The sequence below is a fragment of the Labrus mixtus genome, chromosome 4 (genome assembly GCF_963584025.1).
Source record: "Labrus mixtus chromosome 4, fLabMix1.1, whole genome shotgun sequence".
NCBI classification, from domain to species: domain Eukaryota; kingdom Metazoa; phylum Chordata; class Actinopteri; order Labriformes; family Labridae; genus Labrus; species Labrus mixtus.
In genome coordinates, this window is record NC_083615.1 from 7,783,902 (window position 1) to 7,808,538 (window position 24,637).

Here is a 24,637-nt window from a genome sequence, read left to right on the forward strand (position 1 = left end):
GCCAGATAACATGTTTTGACCAGATACGCAGATTTGATCAAAGAAAATTACGAATTAGGATTTTCAATAGTTTACATTTTCAAGGTAAAACATAATTTCGCTCCATTAAACAGTCGGTACTATTGTAAAAACTGTAAATCTAATTTGAAAAACAGGGCAAAATACTTTTATTCGTGCATTTTAACAACACAGATTTTTATTATTCATATTTGTGATTTTTTTCTGCCACTTCACAACGTGTTTTATGGATTATAATGTACTTACATCTAAAAAAAAAAAAAAAAAAGGTAATTCATATTTACATTCAAAGTAAACATGGCTGTAAATCCTATACAGTCAGGCTCTGTCATCTTGATCAGATTACATGAGCACACAATCACACGCACACAAAAAGAAATCCACTAAATCAAGTGTGGCGACGGATTGAATTTCTCGAGCTGACCTGCTGAATTGGGTCCAGAAATGTCATAATGAGGCAAAACAAAGCAGAGAGAGGAGGGAGGCAGTGCCAGCAGGATCAAACTTCCCTCCCATCAGCATGCAGCGTGCTATGTGAATGTACATATGTGTGAGTGTGTGTGTGTGTGTGTGTGTGTGTGTGTGTGTGTGCGGTCAGATCCTTCTGCTAACGCGCTCTGAGAAAGACCTCCCCAGCCCACACGGGTTTAGTGTTTTGGAGACTAACCTGTGGGTCGATGCACAGCTCTGTAAAGCATGAAAACTGGGATCCAGCAGCAAACAGGACGAGAGAGAGGAAAGTGCACGACAAACGAGCTGAACCCTCAGGGTGAGCACAGATAACGAACCTTTATTTAAATCTCAGTTAGAAATTTCTGCTGCTTGACTGTCAGATTATTGTCAGATTAATACATTTTAAAGTCTCTCTGCATCCGTGCATTTCGGTTTTTACATGTATATTGTGATTTTAATAACCCCTAGTTAGTGTCTCCAGGGTGATGTGATCTTAAAAACTATCTTTTGAAGCCTATTTGAAAGTTGTGTCTAAAAGTCAAACATCATTTTGTTTCTCTCAAACATCATCCAATGCATATCATATGCACACAGAACCAAATACTTCTCCCTTTCAGTCTTTGCATTGGTTTTAATTAGTGGCTGCTCTGCTGGATTTCAGTCATAAACTCATCAGGCGCCCTCCCTTGATCCTATTTCCAGAGTGGTTAATGTCTGTTGTGGCTGTTTTTATTTGTGACAGTTGTACAGGAGGAGACAGCTTTTAAAGTGTTATTACAGTTGTAAAATGAATGGGCAGCCTGGTGTTTTAAGATGCCAAAGCTACATCATGCAAAACCAACTAATTGCACTAAATTCAGACACTGCCCTGAAAGATATTTTTAAGTGGTCATGACATATTGTTTTTCTGAAGTGCAGATACAACAGACACATGGGTTAATGATACGGTTTTACATTTTTTTAGTCAATCATAGTCGGCGAAGGATCACAGCTCTGGATTTAAGACACTCCATGAGTTGCACTAATAAACACAGGAGCTGTTTTATTGTAATGTGTAATATGATATTGTGACATTTTTTGCCGGAGGCTTGTTTTATGTTTTAAGTTGTTTAATGTTAAGAAGTATAGGATATAATTCTAACTTTTTCTGCAGGACACTACAGACCACACAGCTGACAGCTTCAACGTGATACTGAATACACTGCCTCACAACACACACAGCACTTATTTGCAGTAGAATCATGGCTTCTCTTACTTACTGTTTTAGAGGAGAAAGGCAGAAAGGGGCTGTACGATTTTTGAGGACAGAGAAACTCTTGTTTTTTTATTAATTGATGTGATTCAGCAGTCGTGTTCCCATCCATACGCCTTTCCTGGAGCAATCTGCAGTCGACCGTGGCAGGTTATGACGGCTTCACTGAAGTCACGAGGCTTTCCTGACTGATGATATGTATAACCCTGTACATTTGAATATCTTGGGGCTGGACTGTTTGTCTTTTTCTGACTCAACTTCCGGGCCCTCTTTCATAATCTGAGTGTGATTCTGAAGATAACACTGGATTAAGCCTAGCAGAGTGATGCTGCTGGCTGTGTTTTTGGCCTGCAGCTCGAAGGTCAGGCTACAGTCTGGTGAGAGGTAACAGATATATTTAACAACAGCTGGATGTTTCTTTGGGACTCTTTCTAGGGAGAAAAACAAGGTAAACATCAAGTAAGTTTGATGTTTTGTTTCAATCCTACTTAAGGGAATAACATTTAGAGAAACAGCATCAAGATTACAGTCCTTTACAATTTGTTTTTTTTTTTATCACTGTCAGATGCTTACCTATATCTCCAGCAGGAAAACATGTTGAAAATCACTTTTTCATCTCATTTAGAGTGTTTCTTTTTATCATGAATTTATCCCAAGAAGTGTTGCCAGAATTGTCTCAGATCTTTAAGGAAGTCCAGATGTTCGGACAGTGGCGATATACAAGATGTTAAGTATATAAAAACCAAGGGGGGGGGGGGGGGGGGGATTTTAAGAGCCTTTAATGTGCTTGTAACAGAAATGTGTTTTCATGTTGCCCATGTTTTTGCTTGCAGTGACTTGTCCTGAATAATTGACACTTGTTCTGTGAGACATCAGAAGTTGTCCCAGTGCACCTTGTTCTGTCCGTCAGCCTTCACCACAGTGGACATGGGAATGTAGCACCTGTGTGCGAGTGCTGAGCTCCACGGTTTAGTTTGAGTACACAGCCAAGAGCTCTTGTCTTTAGGAAGATAACACGACCTTGGTTGGACATCAAGGTCCCGATGTCCAGCGTTGCACCTGAGTGTGATTGGGTTACAGACAGACTCCACAGAGACCTCCAAATGTTACTTAGCTTTAAAGGTCAGATTCCTCACATTGTGATACACTCACTCGGTATTCAGAGGAAAATTTCAGCACTCTCAGACTATGAACTAATTGTTTCCCACAGCTTCACCTACTTGTTTGAACACATTCTTTTGCATGATTTGCATCATACATCCTGATGCTTTTTTTAAATTTACCAATTCATATTTATATTGAACTTAACAACAACAACAAAAGTTAGCAATTTACATAAAGCTTGTTAGTATATTTAAATAGACCTAACATTGAGCCCCCATGAATGAGCACTTGGTTACAGCAAAAAGCAAAAACATCCTGTAAACAGGCAGAAACCTTGAGCAGAACAAGAATCGTTGGTGGACAGCCATCTGCCGAGAAAGTGAGATACAGAGAGATTGAAAAAGACAGACAAACAGACAAACAGGAAGTGAGATGTACAGTTAGCAATGCAAATAAGAATGGGTCATAAGATAAGATTTTTTGAACCCCAAAATGTAGTTGTTACACAACCTCACAATGGAGGTAATCAAGTAATAAATTACAAAATGAAAATGAAAAAAACAAAAACATATCAACAATAATAAAATGAATGGATAATAATGATTTGAAACAACACTACTGTATATTTGCTTTTACACCTTCACTTGTAGAAAGATCAAGACTTTTGAGCATATTTATCAGTGTCTGCATCATATACTTAAAGAGAAGTAAAATCACAGCCACCACTCTGTAAGCCTCTGTATATTAGCTGTTGATGTGTGATGTATCCTCTGCTCAGGCACATCTGGTGCCCAGTTGTTTTGTCAATTACTCATATGCCTTGAAAACAAATCCACTAATGGAGTGAGACTGGACCGAAAGATTTTCACATTAAAGCTCGTACAGCGAGTCGTCTCATAAGTAGCTGTTGAATATTTCTCTGACTATTGATGTCATGCAGTTCCTCTGTCAGGCTGAAACATGAGGCCCGCTTCAGTGTGGGCTGGACTGGATTGATTAAAACTGTATGATGGACTGAATCATAGAGTGCAGGGCGATCTGAAGAAGCTCTTTGTTCCTCTCTGCTGTTTGTTCAATAGAAGGCCTTCTGTGTTAAAAGTGTCTCTTGTTCAGTGAAGAGATGGAGAGAAACTGCCCTTTCACTGTCTCATGTCATCAGGTGGACTGTAAACTAAACCAGGATCTGGTGTGGAGGACAAAAAGCACTCAGATCTCCTTTCTCTTTTATCCTTTTCTCTTCCTGTTGCAAACATTTGGCCTGAACATCAGCTGTTATCAATGAAGACTGTCATCGTTTCGTCTCATCTTCAATTTTATTGGCACCTGTAACAAATATAATGTTAACATACCCATATACAGTATTGACGAACATTATACACACATTGATATTAATACTTATGTCAGTACAAATACATGCTAAATACTGTAACTTGCTAGAGGTGAACGTAAGTGACTTGGGTCAGATATAAACAATTCATTGCAAATCTGATGTCCTGTTCTAAATTGGTCTTACTTTATTGTGTTGATTTCTATTATAGTTATCTATATTTACAGTACAGACATCTAAAATTCACGTCTTGTAGCTTAAAATTGTGTTCTTGCCTTTGTCGTCTTGTGTTTAACTTGTCTTCCTCCTCTTCCTCCTCAGACTGTCAGTAGGTCAGTAGGGAACCATGTGCAGCTCCCTGAGCCCCAAACAGTGCAGCGGGCCCGGCCTCACAGACATGCAGCAGTATCACCAGTGGCTGACCAGCAGACATGAAGCCAGCCTGCTGCCCATGAAGGAAGACCTCGCCCTGTGGCTCAACAATATTCTCAGTAAGCAACATGACTCATCTGAAGATTTACTGCTGTCTTTGTCTCCTATACATATTCGCTTTTTATTCAGTCCATGTCCATGAACAGCTTTTAATCATTACTTCACATCATATTACAATATATTAAGTAATATACTCTAGGTTCAATTAAAATATAGATTTAATTTACTGTATAAAGATACAGTGGGTGTACGTCTTGATTAAGTGTTAGATTTTGTCTGTCATAAACAGTCGTATTAGAATAATGCATTTTCACGATGCAGGTTTTTGAAATACTATATTTCATCTTAGTGCATTGATACATCTTGATTTGTGGTACATTATTTACTTTCCACATATATCATCAGCTTTGTCAACAAATACAAGGTGCTGCTGTGAATTATTCAAAACATTGTCCCAGAAAAAAAAGTCCTAGTCTTCAACAGTAATTGAACAGGTATTGCTGATGTAAACATCTGCGCAAGGGGACTGGAATCAATCTGAAACCTCATTAGGATCTATTTTAAAGTCCCCAGCACTCGTGAACCAGATTCATTGGTCGCACACTCTGCCATAGGTTCACCTTAAGTGAATAATGGGTGTCATTAAGAGTTCTCGAATAATGCACAGCCAGTGAGGGAGAATAAGCAGCAGAGGGGAAAATCAGCAGAAGCTGAAGGTTTCTATTACCTAATAAATGACCCCGTGTAGTGTTCATATTAAACAGTGCAGCCACTAAACAAATGTATGACACACTCTGAAGATCTGATTTGACATGAAACACTTAGATTTAATTGGATGTATGAAGAACATTAGGTTAGAACATTATGCCAACATATGGTTTATGTAATCATGGGGTGAAAGTAGATTTGCTTACTCAAAAAGTTATTAGTAATAAATAAGTTAAAGTTTTGGTTTCATTCCTTATAAAGCTTCCGTTCAACTTTTCTTTTTAGCTTTAGCACCACTGACTAGAAATTAATGTTCTTTATAGCAAAACACAAATTCTCCAGATTCCTCCAGTAGATTAGGTTTTAATTTGATAATCAAGTAATTGTTCCCTGGATTACTGGAGGCAAAATGTTAGTTAACAATTTTTTTGTTAAAGTCTGTTAAGCCTTTCAGAGGAAAGCAATCTACTTATGGTTTTAATTCTGAGCATGCTTTCAAATTACGTGTAACTGGATTGTGTATATTTAGTATTATTATTCCACAGGACCCCTGCAGATTGTATTCAGTGCAACAATCATTTCTCTAATTTATTGGAAGCCAGTTCAATTCTTGTCAATGTCTTCCTCCTGTGCTACCGACTGAAAACAACTGGACTGTGTGTGTTTGCATTACAACCAGCTGATCTGGAAAGCTATGGGCTGCAAAGCTTTGAAAGCAAGAACAAATACAACTTTGGACGCACGTTTCCGTGTTTCAGGAGCATCCATGTGTTTCCAGTAAATACACAGTATCAGGACATTTGTTTGACCATGTTCTGTGTGTTCAAAAGAAAGAAGGCGATGACATGCTTACACATCCAGGTGGGAGGAGCAATGCGGTGTATCGATGATCGTGTGGGAGATGGATTCTTGGTCGTGCTGATGATGAGTCATGTTGTTGTTGTGAGCAATTTATAAGACTCAGTATCAGAGTTTTGATGTTTCTCTGAAAGCCCCGGGGGAAGTTTAAGTCTTCATTGAGCGAGAGAGAGTTTGAGAATATAAGACGGGAGCTCACTTACTATTTCTCAAGATTTCAATCTCTCTTTTCTGGGCTCAATTGCAACATTTGGAACTCATTAAATGTAAAATCCCCCAGACCCCTCCTCCTATAAGATGTAGAGAAGGGGTTTAAAAAAAAATCTCCCCGGGTTCTTTCCACAGACACCCCCCTGCCACCACCTCCTCTTTCACGATGATCTAACTGAGAAGGAATGGTCGTCTGGAAGTCAGTCAACTGGACACCACATGTTGATCACTAATCTATTTCTGCAACTGTGCAGGATAATGAGGCTTTATTGTGCACAGTCTGACGCCCCCTTTTCACGTTAACCTGTCTATGCCACCCCTATGGTACACTACCAAAAAACCCCCTAAGTTTCCCAAAAAGTCCTGTTGTAATATTTGCACATTTGGATTCTGCAGCACTGCTTCAACCCAGCAGCACAGAGCCAAGCTCAATCAGCCAAGCAGTCTCTGAAAGTCAATAACATTGCATCTGGAAATTGAATTTTATATCCTTTTACAGTATATATATATTCTAAAATGAGCATTTTTATGTTGGATTTATGGCTTGACTCCACTTTCTTTATGTGTCCCTTGGTAAGATCTGGAAATCACCGCAGAGAGCTTCATGGATCGCTTGGACAACGGCTTCCTGTTGTGCCAGCTGGCTGAGACACTGCAGGAGAAGTTCAGACAGAGTAACGGAGCCTTGCTTTCACGTGGAAACAGCAAGGTACAGAAAAACCTGAGGATAACAACAATCTGGCATGATAACAGTGACAGTTAAAACAATAACGAGGAAGCCACACCTTGGCTCAAAGTGTTCCTGGATCAACTTTGAGTTTGCATGATTTGATAGATGATTGACATTCAGATGAGCTCCATCATTTTGGCAATTATTAAGATCTTTTTGACAGACATCCATATTCTTTTTATCTTTTTAAACTATTCTCCCCTTAGATTTAAATAAAGAATATTAAATCCAGGTATGACAAGCAACATATTTTAACCTAAATCCCTGTTTGAAATTATCCATTCAAATCCTTGTTTTTTACAGTCTTGGGACCAGAGTGCTTGGAATTAAAAGTTATATTGATTCTTACAGGAAACAGCTATATCCTCATATTAGATTTCCATCAATAGGATCAATAAAAAGACCTCCAGTCTCAAAGGAATAGAGAGACACTGAAAACTCAATATATTATCCAACCTGTCCTGGATTTTACTTGTTGATTGTTTAGTCAGTTTAGCACGGACCATGAATCCCATTTTACAAGTAGCTCTACAATTTCAGAAACGTGCGCACAAAGAGAAGGATGGAAGATGGGGGTTGGGAGCTTTAGGCTTAAGAGGGCAAAAAAAAGAAAGAAAAAAAAGGCAAAGAAAAAAGAAAATATAAGCTTGGTTAGGAGACATTAGCTGATGGGGCCCCACGTCTCCTGAGAGAATTGGCAGGACTATGGAAAAAGTTAAACCCATGTGAGCTTTGAGTGAAGGCTTAATGATTTGATTTTTGATTCCTGATTTTTTTCTACATTAAAGGGTAACCCTGCACATTGTTCTTTGTATTTTAAATAAGCAATATGTGCTATAGTGTACGGTATTTAACAGGGTCGGTTCTCCTACACACTGACTGGGATGCAAATATTTAGATTGTGACAGCATCAGACCTACCACAACAAAGTTTGATTTCCTCCTCTTCTTCCTACTAAATCAAAAAACACATTTTAATGTTTTTTTCCACAAATTCACCTTTCTTTCTTAAAGTCCAAGGAGATGCCATAGTGAGAAAATAAGTATAGTCTAGACCAGACAATTTGCCTTCAGACATGATATATGTATTTATAAAGGGTAAAAAATTAAGATATAAATCTCTGGAGTCTATAGAACTTAAAAAGATAGATAGGCAGTTTATTGTCATTGTCTGCTAGAATACAACAAAACTTAGTTTGACAGCAGTCCTGTACAATAGAATGGCAAATCTGGTCAAAAATAAATTGTTATAAATATTTATATTAAGATATAGCTGTAAAACAGATTAATTATCCTACAAACATTTTATTATTTAGTATCTGTTCCTTTTTTCACATTGTGTGAAGTGGGCTTATATGTTTCTAACAGCAGGAAACAAGATGAGGCCGGGGGTGTTTCTGTCCATATGGGAAGAGAGAGGGACTCTTAAGTTGGCTTTGTCTTAAGCAAGTTGTTCATTGTTGCATGGAGGCATCGCTGTGGTGATGACGGCGGGTCTCCTGATCTCAGTGTGAGTGTGGCTGCACAGATGTGAGGAAAACTTGAGGTCAGTGGCTGTGGGACACTGAAATAGAGGAGCCTATTGATGGTGAAGAGCAGAGGAGTCGTGAGACAGATAGGAGCCAAAGAAAAAAAACACGATAGTAGTTTATCTTGAGCTGGAGGCTTTAAAATCAAACAAAGCTGCATTATCATTTTGTCAAAGCAATTTATTGCTATAATGGCTACTTACAGCTCATGTTAAGTGCTTACAGTATAATGATGCATGAAAGATTAATCATGTTCTCCCTGTATGATACAGTGTACATCATCTTTTATCATTATAATAATATATAATCTAAATAATAAACTATAATTCAAGTTTCTTCAGGAGCTTATCATTGTCCTCTGAGCTGTAGTTGTTTTATCCTCGACCACTTTAAAGAAAACTAATATCTTCTTTGAAGTCCTGTTATAAGTCCGTGTGGCACTTGAGGTTGGACTAAGTGATTCCATGCAGAGATAAATCCCTTTGTAGATGCTATCTAACGCACATCTTCCCACGTATTTAGCTCAGTCAATATCAGCTTCAAATGAATTTAGATGATGTTACTTCCTGTGCTGAAATCTGCCGTGTGCCTAGTTCCATACATCCAACTCATGAACTGCTATCATTTCTTGCCATACCAGGACTTTTGCAAGCTTAACATATTGAAAAATTGATTTATTTGTCCATTAAATGTGGTGCGTCAGCTAGCAAGCACTGTTAGCCTAGCTTAACACAAGAATGAGAAACCAGCTCTGTCCACAGTGCCTCTAAAATTCACTCATACATGATGTATCTTCTTTTTTTTTTATAAATCTGTACAAGACTAAGGTGGTACAAAAAACAATGGGCTGTTTTTTTACATCAACTGTGTCTAGGATTAGATAAGTTGGAGGTTAAAACACCCACCTGATCCATCACCCTCCCAAAGCTCTACAGGTCTTTCTAGGTGGATTTTTACAATGGATGGACAGAGATGCGATAGCATGTTTCCCCCTTGTTTTTGATAAGCTAGACTAACTTTCTGCTAACTAGCATGTAACTTCCCGCTAGAAAGCCAACAAGCATAATTTCCAGTGTGCTAAAATGTAATGTACAGCTTTGCTAGCTTAGTCGGATTTCCTAACTTTATTCTCCAGGTCTACAAAAGTATTAACGTTTAGAATCTTCCTAAGAAAGAAAATAATGTGACTTTTATGCCCTTTAAGTCCTTCCTTGCCCCTGGAATGGTAAACATCTCTTTGATGTATTCATAAAGGAGGCGTCTATGCACTCTTCTGAGACATGAAAAGGCCCCAGATAATCAGCAAGCCACCACAGAAATATTAACATGTCATTCTTATTGTTTAATCAAACGACGCTGGCAACGTAGCGGTCATTATCTCTCCAGGAATGCCAAGTAGCCTGAATAACAGAAAGGATCACAGAAAGAAAAGTCAAAGAGAGAGCCTGGAAAGAAAAGAAAAATACCCACATAAGCCCACATGCCTTCAGCATGAGCTCATTGCACCTTTCTCATAGCACAGACGCAAATATCCTGCATAAAACCACAGCAAGGCACATAAATCTCCCCAAACCGACTGCGTGGGGGATGAATCCCAGAAGTGTGTAATTTGATCCCCAATCATAGGAGGCCTGGTAAAGTAGCCTAACCCGCCATCTCCAATATTGATCTGTGCGGAGAAGGTCCTTGATCCTGAGCTGAAACCAGAGCTTCGGCAGATGGAGAAGAAATCAGTGTAGATCAAAAATGTGTGGCTCTATGTTTTGATGGGAATTCAGGGAGTAGGGCAGTACAAGTCGCCGTGGTGGATGTTTGTTTTGTCTTTGTCTGATACTTACTGAAAGTCTTTAATATTACTTTTTTGTTCTATTCTGGAAAGAAAGTAAGGGACATTGTTAAATTTAGGTAAAGTATTGTGTCGTCCACATGAAGATCTCCCCTCTCTATGTCTCCAGCAGAATATTCCCCATCAGAGGATACCATGTCGCCAGAGCGCTCCCTCCGGCTCCTTTTTTGCTCGGGACAACACAGCCAACTTCCTGTCCTGGTGTCGTAAGGTTGGAGTTGGGGAGACATGTCTCTTTGAGTCAGAGGATTTAGGTGAGAGTTCTCTCGTTTTATGCGATACATGAAAAGCTTAAATACACAGACGGAAAGGGAGGTCTATAAATAACCGCAGCACAGTAACGTTTTGTCACCTAAGGCTCAGATTTCTATCACCTGTGAATGGCATTATCGTGCAGGTAGAGTGTCACGCAGGTTGGACTGCTTCCCCCTCCCCTCCCCTCAGAGGACTAATATCACCAGGGTTTAGCCAGCTTATTTGACATCTGCAAAAAGCTCACAGGGCAGCAGTCTGCAGCAGGTAGCACTGTGGTATACAGCAGCTCAACGTGACATTAGGCAATGGGCATCTTCATATACTGCGCTCATGCACAAAATGTCTGTAGTAACACAAAGGGAGTGCAGAAAGAAGGATGTGTAAGTGAGAAAGTAGGCCAACACTATGCAAATGTTTTCCCCAGCCCAGAGAAAGTACATTTAGCTCTCTTCCTCCTCAGCACACTCCGTTTGTTATCTACAGTATGTCTGAAATATGGACTCAGATATGATCCTAACAGTCAGGCAAACAGTATGTGACACTGCCAAGGACAGAAATATGTAGAATGTAGAATATTTATGCATTCCTGTCATTTCTAAATGGCGCCTGGTTAACCATTGCTATGTAATGTAAACTATGCAAATCATTTCTGAAAGCAGCATTACACACACAGCAACATTTAAACACCGCATTCAGTGCCGTACCTCAATATTCTTTTTGTAAAATGCAGTAACAGCTGACACTTGTCTTCTTTTTTCTTTCTCTTTCCTCTTTTGTTTTGTTTTTTCTGGGTGGATTTATCAGTTCATCAATAGGTGTAAGAGCAGCAGGTTTGCTATCATGCAGTGGATATTTTGTCTTTAATGCATGGTGTGCTGTGTCACATGTTTCTTATACCCTCTCTCGCTGCCTCGTCACATTTCGGATGAGGTTAGATTGAGCAACTTAAACCTCACATGTACATTTCCACACTGAACCGTTCACATTTCCATTTGTTTTGCATAGGCGAGAACTTGTGAATTTGAATGCATGTAGTTTGTTAACTCATTTTGATGGTCCTCTCACGATCACACAGCCACTCATCGCCGTCTTTCAGATACCATACATATACTGTAAATACCAAATGCTAAATCTTGATCTCTTCCTGTAGTTCTTCATAAGCAGCCACGAGAAGTGTGTCTCTGTCTGTTGGAGTTGGGAAGGATAGCTACAAGGTATAAACTTACTTTTACATTTGGCTTTTCATATTTCAGTTAATCCAGGACTACTTTTAAACTATTTTTAATACAATCTCTTCATTCTACACAAGAATAACAGTATTTTTGTTTCCTTGGTCCAGGTACAATGTGGAGCCTCCTGGACTTATAAAACTGGAGAAAGAGATTGAACAAGAGGAAAAAGGTCCTCCACCACCCCCATCACCTGTATCCCCAGTTCAGCCGCTCTCGCCGTCCCCCTCCTCATCTCCTTCTCCGTCTCCGACTCCGACCAAAGTCAGCTGTAGCAAAAAAAGTACAGGGAAGCTGCTGGATGATGCTGTAAGCTAGCAGACGTCTACCTCTGGTTTTGCTTCTGGTATTAGGGTGAAAAACATCTTATATATATTTTTCTCTTTGTTTTGCAGGTAAGACACATTGCTGAAGACCCCCCGTGCAGATGTCCAAATAAATTCTGTGTGGAGAGACATTCACAGGGTCGATACCGTGTTGGAGAGAAGATGCTTTTTATTCGGGTGAGTTTCTTACAACCATGTTAGATTAAAAGCTGGCTTTTTAAACTATAAGTGGTGTGAAATAATATTCAGATCTTTATTTGGAAAGTGTGTGACTTTTAGATTATTGAGTGAGTGCTTAAAGTTAATTTATAAAGCGCCTTTCAAGAACGGACGTCACAAAGTGCTTCACAATAAAATATTAAAAAAGGCAAAACACAGAGACAGAGACATAGTGAGTGACATGTTAGCAGTCGTTTACTGAGGGAAGCTCAGGTGCACTTAAATATATCTACTCTACTATCCACTTAACACATTATACAGTAGGCACTATTTTTTAGGTTGATTCAGGGTATTTTACTAATTTTAATACCTCAGTTTGATACTAGTATGACCTAACCATTTAAAGCAACCTATATCATATGATTTATTACATTGACAGTTATATAACTGGTGATTAAAAACAGAAATGGACCCGCCCTATGAGCACTTTTATGTTCAACTTTTAGTACATTTAGCTAAATATACTTTTACTTGTGATGTTGAGCTTTTTTGAAGATGTTCAAACTTCCTGCGATACTGTACTTCAGCCACTGTTTGCTAGCTTTGCAACACATTATTAGAATAGGAACAAACACAATGAAACTAACATGCATGTGCTGCAAAGAAATTCGTTTTTGCAAAGGCTGGATAAATGTAGTTTGATAAAAAGTGTAATATTTTCCCCCTGAATTATAGTGAGGTATAGGCTTACAGTAAAGCAAATCATTGGGTTACTATGTTTTACAACAGGATGACAGACAGCAGAGAAAATCTCACAAAATGACACAGCTTTTATAGTTTTGCTGATCTATTTCACATCTTTTCTATTAATTAATCATTTTGGGGGTGAAAACAATACCATCTCACATTGCAATAAAAACCCCTCTGCTCCCTCAGCATATGGCGCTGTGTTGATACTTGGGTTTGGCTTTGGGATGAAAGTAACTCATTGTGTGTGGAGAGCCCCCCTTTGCTGTGAGCTCTCATTTACTGGTGATGGTATTCTGACAATGTCTGTCTGCAGCCAAACACAATGTGGCTCACAGGCTATAAAATGAAATCACTCCCACACATTTCCATATGGTCTGATCACCAAGTTATTACTAGGAAAATATTTCACTAAGCTGTATCCCCCAATTCTGTTGGTTGTATTCATTACATCTCACCATCACGATGAGTTTAATAGTAGAGGAAATGTTATTGGCTATGCCTGAGCGGCAGGACAAAGTGTACTAGAGAAAGAATAAAAGGAGGCTAACTCAGATTAGAGAAGAAGCATATTTCCACCTGGGATCTGGTTCCTTGGCAACCCATAACTAGGATGAAGACCTCTAAGAATGTGTTTCAGGCCGCTTGTACACTCATGGTGTAAAGACGTTTAGAAAAATTAACTCTTGGATGTCCTCTGCTGTCAGCTAATTATACTGCAACTACTCATATCAAATCTGAACCAAGTCAAATCTCAGTCGCTGAAAGGTCTGGATGTGCAAAATTATCTTTGGATTTAAGTAAGGACAAAATGCCTCAATTTCCTGTTAAAAAACAACATTCTCTGTTTTCCTAAATATTTATCATCACTCTATGCATTTTTAAAGACTGAAGGCTGCAGTATTCAAGGTGTTGCTGAGCAACCAAGGACAAGTGGCTCACAGTGTTGATGTGTATGCAATCTATTTAACAACATACGGTCTACACTGCCTTACATATCAAGTGAAGTACACTTTATTCTTTTACCAATACAAATTACAAAATGTCCTTGAAAGGATAGGTGCAATAATGGAGATTTACCTTATAGGAACAGGTTTTATTCTTTACGTTCAATTCAAACTGTTTGGATTCCTATCACACTGGGAAAAGGAAGTGCTAAATAGATTAGTACTACTACTCCTTATTCAGATACTACGCCAGATTTTGTTTACACAGTGAATTGAAAGAACATTCATTGTTTCTCTATGTTTTTTGTTATTCGTTTTTAACACTCATTGTGTATCCTTCTCTGGACATATATAGTCCTGTTATGGCTCTCAGTAGCAATCTTGAATCTTTAATCAATCAAAAAATGCCGAAGAGACCATGTTAAAGCTAAGACTCTGCTTTTGGTAAAAGATACTACTCCTCTTTTGTCTTTTTTTTTCTCCATCAGTCGTAAAATGCACCACATTCTTATTAGGGGTTGTGTACCCAGTATTGTTGCCTGTAAATTAAATAACAGTATACTCAGAGAGACTGAAAATAGCCTGATTAAAAAGGCTTGGAATGAAACAGAAATCCATTTCATGCAGAAATAAAACAGGAAACCTCATAAAAAAAACAAAAATGGAATGAAGACATACACTATATGTTGTACATACAGAGTGGACAGAATTACCAGTTTTACTCTGATTTTACATTTTTTACCAGCTCCAGTTACTGAAAGTGAGAAATATCATATGATCATATGAAACCTCTATTCCTCTGTCTCTCAGCCAGCTCGCTCCACAGTCAAGATGCTTTAATTAAAATTCCTGGGATGGTTTTGCCCCCCAGCAGCTGTGAAAAGGCATGAATGCAGTAACAGCAAATCTGTGTCTGCACATGACAACAGAGTATAGTCTGGCCCACAATAATTTTCTCCACAGCCTGAGAGACTGACCTTCTCAGCTCCTGCAATAAATGAGGTGGTTGTAGCCTCAACAAGGGGGCAAAGTAACATCGCGGTGTTTGTGGGAAGTGCTGTCCGAGCTCAGCCCCGGGCATCCGTTCTTCTCTGGGCTGTGGAGGGGGAAGAATGGGCCCCAGCAAGGGTCTTGTCCCAAAGCAGCGTGATTGAAACCTCTCTGCATCACACAGGTCCATTAAACCCACAGTTACCAAGCCTGAAGGCCTGGAGCTGGTGATTGGACGCATTGCCCCACTGGTGCCCCCTTTGATTGATTCTTGTAAGAGGCTTATAAATGTTGCATGTCTGGCTGCTGGGGGGCAGAAAGCCTCATAATGGCCCAGAGTAAGGTGACAATCTCATGAGATAGCCTTTTTATCAAGCTATTTAGTTTGGTATTTGTCAGAAACATCCTTCTACTGTTCGTGTTTTTAAAGCCAGATACATCGTCTAACAACGTTTTTATTTGGTATGTCTTCTGACTTCTTTAACCGGTTTGCTTTAGTTGAGGTGTAATGATGTGTTAATGAGGCCGGGGTCGTGATGACACTCCTTTATGAGGCAGACATGCTCTGTGTGCTCACTCCTAGGCATGTGAATGTCTTGAGCTTCCAATACACAACAGCTTTTTTTCCTCCATCTCCCTTTTCTAATGGCCAATGTTGCCATGGTACCCAACCTTGAGAATGTGCTCTGATGCTGCAGGTGGCGTCCTTTTGAAGCAAAAACAGCACATTGAACAATGAATAAACACTGTGTAAAATGCCTTGGGTAAGCATAATGTATGGTGTAAGTTTAAGGATTAAATTGTTTTTTTCTGAATGTTATAGCAATGCTAGCAACCTAATCAAGACATGTCAATGTCAGAGTGTTGGCTGGTAAATAGACCAGTGCATTTACCATCTTGGTCCAAATTAAAATATCTAAAAAAAAAACTATATGATGGACTGTCATGAAATTTTGTACAGACTGACAAGGTCCAAAGAGGGTGCACCTGAATGACTTTCTGACTTTTACTGAAGCACCAGCAGCAGCTTGACATTATTGTTTTCTTATTGTTGTGAAATCTTGTTAAATATTTGATGGATTGCAACCTTTAGAAAAGAGTGTCTTGGTGCGCAGAGGACGAATCGTTGTGATGACCCTCTGACTTCTCTCTTAGCTTAAAAAACCAGCAGGTCAGACGTTTCATTTAGTCAGTGACATATCTTGAATTTCTATGGAACTAAGTTCTGACATTCATGTTCTCTTTAGGCTAAAAAGTGACATCACAAAGTGCTTTAAATGTAGTGCAATGGCCAGGACAAGATTTAAGTGTCAAATATTTTGACATGAAAAATCACATCAGCATTCACTGATCAGCATAATGCTCATAACATAACACCTGGTTAACGTTAGCTTCTTAGCACCCAGTCTATAAATGTGCTAACACCCTGATATTAACAATTAGCTCAGAGCGTTGCTGTGCTCACACAGCCACCTGCATGTATGTAGACTCTTGTGTGGTATGTCATTCCAAAAGTCAAACAGTGAGATGAATCAATAATTCTGTGTTTGGCCCCAGCTTCTACAACCCAACATTAGTCTGATTAGAGAAAGATCCTCTCCAGGGACATCAACCAGTTCATCAATCTGCTCATACATCAAAGCCAAATGAAACTGTTCATCCTACTACTGCCTGAGAAAGAAAGCTTTAATCAGGGAGATTACAATAGTCCTATAGAAAGGAGGGCTCAACATGAACCATTTAAAGCTCCTGTGTTGACACAGACACATCAGAAGTGACACTATAATCCTGTTTCTCTCTGCAGATGCTGCACAACAAGCATGTGATGGTGCGTGTAGGTGGAGGCTGGGAGACCTTTGAGAGCTACCTGCTGAAACACGACCCGTGCCGCATGCTCCAAATCTCCCGAGTGGAGGGCAAGACTTGCCCTGTGAGCAGCAGCAAGTCCCCCAATATTAAAGACCTCACCCCTGACAGCTACCTGGTGGTGGCAGCACACTACCGCAGCAAAAAGTGAAGACAAGAGACTGCACGGTGCCAGTGATAAAAGGACACAGAGGAGGACTTCTTGCCATTGTTTACTACCAAATGGATGTGGCTACAAAACAAAACCCTGTGGTTAAACATATCATATTATAGCTACAGGTGCAAGAGCGATTATGAAAGGCAGAGAAAGAGTTAATTCTGTCATTCTGTGTTTGAGTGCAGAATCACACTAGTATGCCCATAAGTTGTATTTTATGAAGTTTTATACATCTGTAAACAGCTTTGAAATATGCCTACTGTATAATGTGTTAAGTGGGTAAAAGATGTACAGTAAAGCTGTACATTTTCTTGACTTTTTTTCAGTCACTACTTGTATTTTAAGCAATATATCACTTTTAGTAGGTCCTCTCCTTGATTTATTCCAAATACTCCATTGAAGTTGTCGATCGGGCCGGCATTAACAGATCGTATCGGACATATTAGAAAATGAACTTTTCTGGAACTTATCGGAGTAGGTTTTCTTTGGTAAATGTGTGTCAAGCTCGTTGACATTTTTGGCTAAGGCGTTGTCTTGCCCCATTGTTTTTATTTTCCTGTTTGGTCTCACATTGGTAAACTTCGTATCTTTACAGTGTAATGTTGTATGGTACTGACCTCTAGAGATTGAGATCGTTGAGGCTTCATGAATACTATTAGTCCGATAATTGGTTTCTCACAATTTGTCATTTGATGCAATAATTTGTACAATTGTCATTGTCTATGCAGAGTAACCCAAAGAATTGTTTTTGATGTACATGAGTGCAATGTCTGTTCAAGATGTAAGTTTTCAATAAATTGTCAAATTTTTCAACTTAGCTACTTGAAATAGTTTTTTTTATAACTTTGAAAATGTGTGAGCTTTGAGATTAAAACTTATTTCATCTATGCAAGACTGAAAAACATTTGAAATATTTAGCCGCACAGATCAGAAATTAACATGGAACAGTATATTATCATGTCCTACTGGTTATTTAAACAAAGATCCCACCTGGTCTTGACTCATATCTAAGATGTAGCAGATGTTTTCATAAAAGCCAAACAAGAGTAGCAGAAATGTGATTTATTGTAGTAAATAACATTGGCTGAATTTTCTGTTTTTACAAAATGTTTAAAGCACCGGAAGCATTAAGGATCAAGTGAAGGCTATAGAAACGCACTCATTTAATCTACTACATATGCAGTACAAACTTTACTTATTCTCCTCCTTTTTTTTCTCTCTCTCTTTCTGTTTCCATTGTGTTTTACATAAAACTCCTGTTACATCCGAGTGTGAGCAGACATAGTTGCTGTCCTCCAAATGCTGACAAACAGTGCAAATAGATCTCTAACAACAGCTTCTGTTTGTCATATGGCATCTCATAAACACATTTCATAACTTATTTAAATTAAGCAGGCTTGAGTATGTGTTTTGCAAACATTGCAACAAACTCAAATTGTGCAGAAAAATAATAATAATGACCTTTTAAAGCGGCAAAGACAAAGAGCAGTCCAAAGTCCAAAGTCCAGGTGCACAAGGTCAATGATATCCTGTATGCACCAGTCTCTGTGTTGCCAACAATCAGGGTCTAAACAATGTGGAAGAATAAAAAATCAAAAGGCTGCTTATTACTGTGAACTAATCCTACAGTAAACCCACTTCAGGTTCTTTGTAAACATAAACTGTGTGTGAATGTGAAATGTGTTGTATGCATAACAGACTGTGGATAATGTTATCAAATGTAGTGACAATACGTTAGTGTTGAGAAAAAGGATAAATGAGGATATCACTCACAGGACTTTATAATAATAAAATTCATGTTACCTAGTCTTAGTCACCATAAGACTGTTTTATCTTAACCCAATTCAACTCATACAGTAGGAAGTGTGTTTGTTTGAATGTTTCTGTGTCATCCCTGACTTGTCCTAAGGTTCAAACCCCATTGTGTAACTTGGCAACAAGTGGGAGTGCCCTGCTGTAGGCCTACTGTCTGTAATCACTTCAGATTGTTCGGCATTAAACATGACAACCGTCATAACATCATTAAATCGTCAAAGAAATGAAATAAAATCAAATGTGGACAGCAGATCAAACATCTCTCAGGTCATCTTGCAGTAATACTTCATGTTGTTTTTGTACTTCAGAGTCAAGACTTCAGCTTTTACCATCTCCATTTTCAGCCCACCTGCCACTATGAAGAAGAGAGGAAAAAAACCATCAGAACAATCTGCAGCCTTTGGGACAGAATGCCTGCTGTGGATGAACAATATAACATTGTAATATTTTTGGATGTACATGTACAATATTACAATTTTAGTTCACATCAGAGTAACACTTTTTAAAATATCTTAACAGAAAAATAACTCACACAGCTATTTCAAAAGAATAAAGTGTAGTGTTAGAAGACTCCCTTACACCATCTAACTTTCAAACATACCTCTATGTGTCCTTAAGACAAACACTGAACCCAAACTTCTGCACAGCGCTGTGCGAATGAGTATGACCGTTGGGCACGTTATGTAGCTGCCATCAGTGTGTGAATGTGGTGTGAACGTGACATGTAGTGTTAAAGTGCTTCGAGTGGTCACAAGACTAGAAGTGCTTTGAAAGTCTATTAACATCTTAAATAGGAAGTGGCTACAAGGCCTGCCACCAATCAACTGCATGACATGGATAGATAATGACTAATTGACAGTAAACATACATACATTAATAATATGATGTTGTCCACCATAATCAAGAATAAAAGTCCCCACAAATCCCCCTCGATTAAACAGTCAATAAATGCACAGCTGTGACTGGGGATCAGTGGATGAACATGACCTAAAAATAGACAAATCTGTAAACTGTAAGTGTAACTTTAAGGTACGTGTACTCTCAGTCAGGAAGCTATTATTTTTTATTTACTAATTAATGTATTGATTCAGATCTGACAACATGATGCTGATTGGTTTAAGGCTCAGTTTTGGAGAACTAGCATTATTGTAGAAGGAGGCGTAGTCGTAACCAGCTCATCTTGTAAATTGATGTTGGAAAATCTCTTTCATTAAAACCATTAATGATGCTATACAGTAATTACTCCCCCAAATCACACTACTTCTACAGAAACACAAAACTAACCTTCAACCCACCACCACCAGAAACAGAGGTGGTCATCTCCTGCTTCTCAATTTCTTCTTGCTTTTTCCTTTTCCTCTCGACTGCTTCTGGGTTTTTAACACCCCTGTATGTTGTCTGAAAAAAGAGAGGACTATGATTGAGTACTAAACAGTTAATGCTTAAAAAAAAGGGGTTATTTAAGTGGTATTAAATACATGCATGTTTTCAAAACCATACTCAATTACCGGTACTTATCAGAACATTTTCAAAAGCAGAAAGGTTTATTGAATCACAACTGGGAAAAGGCATCCAACTCCCAAATATCGCAATTCAGATAAAGGATGAAGCAGCTGAATGGTGACTGTGGGTTAGGGGCTCAAAGCTCTCATCTGCAGTAGTAAGGTGTGAATGGTAACGTGTCAGGGGATTTCAGGATGAATGAAACAGTGACTTGGGGCAGACAGATGTGGTAGTTGAGACAAATCCAGAAGGAGGAGAAGTTTTCATTCTGGTCCATGTATACTTACCTTAATGCTACTTTGGCATGGCTCTTACGGGTTTTCAAGTGGATTTTCTGTACAATAAAAAATTACTCACCACACTGTCAAGTGCCTTGAATGGGGTGTATCTAATAGGGGGCACTTTTGTTTTCTAAATTACACCTAACTAAAGCTAATGCATGTTGATCATCCCTTTATAACAAGAGTATAACCTTACATTACAAACTACATCCTGTAAGAAATAGGATCTGCTTTCAAGATGATAGCTAGTTTAGCTGTTGTAGAATAATGCATTAGTTTCAGATACGTGTTCCAAATAATCTCACTCTAATGTTTATTTGTAAGCTGTGGTGACAGTATATTAGTATGGAAGCCCATTTCCGCCAGTAAAAAAATAATAATGAAAATAACAAAGTCTCATAATTTCAACTTCATATCTCATAATTTTGACTTTATATCTCATTATTATGACTTTATATCTCATAATTATGACTTTATATCTCATTATTATAACTTTATATCTCATAATTTTGACTTTATATCTCATTATTAAGACTTTATATCTCATTATTTTGACTTTATATCTCATAATTTCGACTTTTTAGCTCATTATTATGACTATATCTCATAATTTCGACTTTATAGCTCATTATTTTGACTTTATATCTCATTATTTTGACTTTATATCTCATAATTTCGACTTTATTATTTTCATTTTTATTTTTTTAACTGGGGGAAATGGGCTTCCATAAATTAGCCCCTGACAGAAACAGGGTAGCAGTATTAAGTTAACTTACCTCTTTTTGTCTCTTCTCGGCGGCCTCGGCTAATTGTCGCCTTCTTGTATCCTGAAAGAAAGAAAGAAAGAAATACTTTTAAACTAGCGACAAAAAAAAACAAAAAGCAGACTGTGTTCACCAAACGTAAACAGTGTGGGGCCTGGAGCATACTGAACATGTCTGAGGTTACTAAACACAGTCAACGCCCCTAATAAGGCCTATAGCTGCCCTGCAGATCAAATTCGAGTAGCGTTATGTTTTAAATAAATGTTAAAAGTTTCACAAAACCACAATATCTAGTTACATGGCTGCACATTTTAGTAAATTAACTTACAGGATCTGGAGTGGCAACAACGTCGTCCGCTGCTCCACCAAGGCACGGTAGGCACATCCCCATACTTTACGTTGTTATTCAGGCGATACACGCAACTGTTAAGTAACGTTTACGGTGTCTTGGATTAGCTCAATAAACCAACTTTCTTACCAAGTGGTAAATTAACCCAGTTGGATTTGCTGGGCTGATAATTAAGGCAACAGAAGCAGCAGCTTCTTCTCCCGGCTGCTGTCAGGTCGCCTGGCATAACGTTACCGTTAGCTGACGGTAACGATAGCTTTCTGGCTAACAGATAACTTAAACTACAACTACTACTACTACTACTACTACTACATCCAGTTAACCTTTAGAGAAACCTCAGTAATTTATGCCACCGCAACTCTATCATTTAATCTACACGACAGTTGTAAATATATGCGTGACACTTTCGACACCTAACCAAATATCTTCTCTCTTTAGTTTGTTTTGGTCAAATCTCGATGACTACCAGTGCTGCCAGATCTCGCGAGAGAAACAAGCAACCAGCTCTATGGAAACAACAGGAGCGACCTGGCTCCTCATAAAAATTAAATGAAGCCCAACAGGTGACCTAACCTACCACATAAGTGTAAAAGAGAGGCCACTTGATAGCAGCATATATATATATATATATTGTCTCATTTTGATTTGAAAACAGTGAAATCGATGCCCGTAAGCCTCATGGATTTTGTTGAAGTTTTTTTTGTGCTTTTGGGTGCCAGCATCATCGTGATGTGTTCAATGACGATACGTTGATAAATGTTCATAAACGCAGTTGTCTGCTCACAGAAGTAGCCCCTAAGCAAAACCAAAGTAATTTTAGTTGCTCTATGATAAATCCTATTCAAGTTTTCTTTGTAAGCAGCCGTGATCTAATGTACAACCCGCCTTAACACTTTGCGTTTTACCATCTCATAGTCTGTTCTATGTGACGGGATTGTGAATGTAGCTCAAGCCCCACGGTGTCATAGTTGGTCCAACAGCACCACCGTGTGGCCAAAACGATTCATAACTATAATACATCTGCAACTTTAACATGGTGGTTGCATTGGATTTCACATGCCTATGTAAACCACAATAAGCCTGAGTAATTGGCGTAAAACATTTATTGATCTGGAAGCAAACTGTTTTTTGCGATTTTGAAAAGTAGGAGAGATTGCATATTCAAAACCTCTCTGATAATGATTGTTATCCACACTATATGCTTTGCAAATCCAGATGAAATAGAAAGAATAAACAACAACTGCCACACGAAAAGGATTTGCGTTAAGCCCTTTTCAATTAACCTTTTCACCACGCCAGTGTAATTAACGCACATGGTAGCATGATTATGTCAGTGTAAACTATTTGATCCAAGTCAAAGCTCCTTTAAGGGACTGGACAGTCTCATCTGCTGTCAGCCCCGTATAGGCTTACTAATGAGAAACCAACATGTGGAGTGCGCGATGCTCCATACAGCAGGCGTCCCGTCCAATCAATACTCTACAATCGATACCCTGAGAGTTTTAATGTTGTACCCCGCTTAACGAGACAACACTTTGAAACTCCACCCATCCGTCTTCTCTGCACCGCCCGGGAATACTTTGATAGAGCGAAGTGCACTGTGGGAATGGCAGGTTCATGAGCTTGTGTTTACAGCTTTTGTAGTTCTTCAAGTTGTTACTCCGAAAACTTCTTGATGGAGGATTCGTACTGAAGGTGCAGGTAGATGCAATGGAAGGAAAGATGTCTCAGGCGCTGGGCAGCTCCTCAGGTAGGTTCAACTCACTCATGAGGGAGATCACCGACAAATAGCAGATCAGGAAAGGATAATAAAACTTACATGGGGATATGTTATTAGTGTGTGTATTGATATTTACTCTGTCATGTTTATGTCATGGTTTGATCTTTTTTAATAAGCAGTCCATTTTCTTTGAAACAGTATTATTTTCAATTTAATATTCATGAGGGCTAATTACGATTAATAACAAAAGATTGAGAGTGACATTCAATTGTTTTAACATTTCAACATGTGTAGAAAATTTAATAAATGCTGTGTTAAACAACACAATTAAAAACCATCTTGTATGTTCGCAATGTTCTCAACAGACAGACTTGAAGTTAAAATACACTTATAGCAAATACTTGTCCATATACAAGTTGTATAGCATGAATACAGTAAAAAAAAATAAAAAAAACAGCTACATGTGTAAGTGGTTAGTGTCCAGAATAAAAGACATTGTTAATCTACTACATGAAAACTGATCCTGAAGATTAATTTATTCATGGGGGGGTATTGAATTTATGAATGAGCATGCAAGTTAATGAAGCGACATTAGTCAATGATAGTCTTTAAAGAACACTTCATGTTTTTTTATTTAATGAGACATGCTAGATTGGTTAATTTAAGGGATCAAAGTGGAATGAAGATTAAAATGTTTTTTTCTTTTGCTGTTTGTTTGATCAATTACATGTTTGTACAACAGGAAATAAAAGGCAAGCGTGACTGATTTCGAGGGAAATCCAACAAAACATGTCCAGCGTCATTCAGTTTAATGACCTCTTTCATGCATGAATGCTGCCGCTTTTATTAGCTCTTCTAAATCATCACTGCCCCAGGATAAAATGAAAATGGCAAAAAGGAAGCAGAAAAAAAAAAGACTTTGTCCCAGTAGTTAATAAACAGAGTGTTTTCATCTGTGTGGAGCCATGTGGATAATGTTCAGTGGTGTGCAGAGACTCTGACAGGGACACGGGGTAATTTCTGATGTGGTGGAAGCTGGGCAACGTGTTTACCAAAATAAAAT

General features: G+C 38.5%; 2 protein-coding genes across 5 annotated transcripts; one reads left to right on the forward strand and one right to left on the reverse strand.

The window, feature by feature from the left end:
- The first annotated feature begins 314 nt into the window (after positions 1 to 314).
- On the forward strand, positions 315 to 17,752 carry LOC132972614 (growth arrest-specific protein 2). Of its 2 annotated transcripts, none has more exons than XM_061035578.1 (9): positions 315 to 584; positions 617 to 787; positions 4,476 to 4,645; positions 6,941 to 7,071; positions 10,576 to 10,720; positions 11,872 to 11,935; positions 12,061 to 12,259; positions 12,346 to 12,453; positions 16,924 to 17,752. In XM_061035578.1, exons 3-9 carry the CDS (start codon positions 4,501 to 4,503, stop codon positions 17,134 to 17,136), a joined length of 1,005 nt encoding a protein of 334 aa, XP_060891561.1. In that variant the 5' UTR covers positions 315 to 584; positions 617 to 787; positions 4,476 to 4,500; the 3' UTR covers positions 17,137 to 17,752. The 2 variants fall into 2 exon arrangements, with proteins under 2 accessions (XP_060891561.1, XP_060891562.1); XM_061035579.1 differs by having other exon boundaries at positions 317 to 584; positions 10,579 to 10,720.
- Positions 17,753 to 18,189: 437 nt separating this feature from the next.
- On the reverse strand, positions 18,190 to 22,334 carry svip (small VCP interacting protein). Of its 3 annotated transcripts, none has more exons than XM_061035590.1 (5): positions 21,834 to 22,332; positions 21,518 to 21,568; positions 20,242 to 20,355; positions 19,287 to 19,312; positions 18,190 to 18,709 (listed from the first exon to the last, which is right to left on the reverse strand). In XM_061035590.1, the coding sequence occupies exons 1-4, from the start codon at positions 21,894 to 21,896 to the stop codon at positions 19,298 to 19,300; spliced, it is 243 nt and encodes an 80-aa protein (XP_060891573.1). In that variant the 5' UTR covers positions 21,897 to 22,332; the 3' UTR covers positions 18,190 to 18,709; positions 19,287 to 19,297. The 3 variants fall into 3 exon arrangements, with proteins under 3 accessions (XP_060891573.1, XP_060891572.1, XP_060891575.1); XM_061035592.1 differs by lacking the exon at positions 18,190 to 18,709 and adding an exon at positions 20,748 to 20,794 and having other exon boundaries at positions 19,288 to 19,312; positions 21,834 to 22,334; XM_061035589.1 differs by having other exon boundaries at positions 18,190 to 19,312; positions 21,834 to 22,330.
- Positions 22,335 to 24,637: the final 2,303 nt, after the last annotated feature.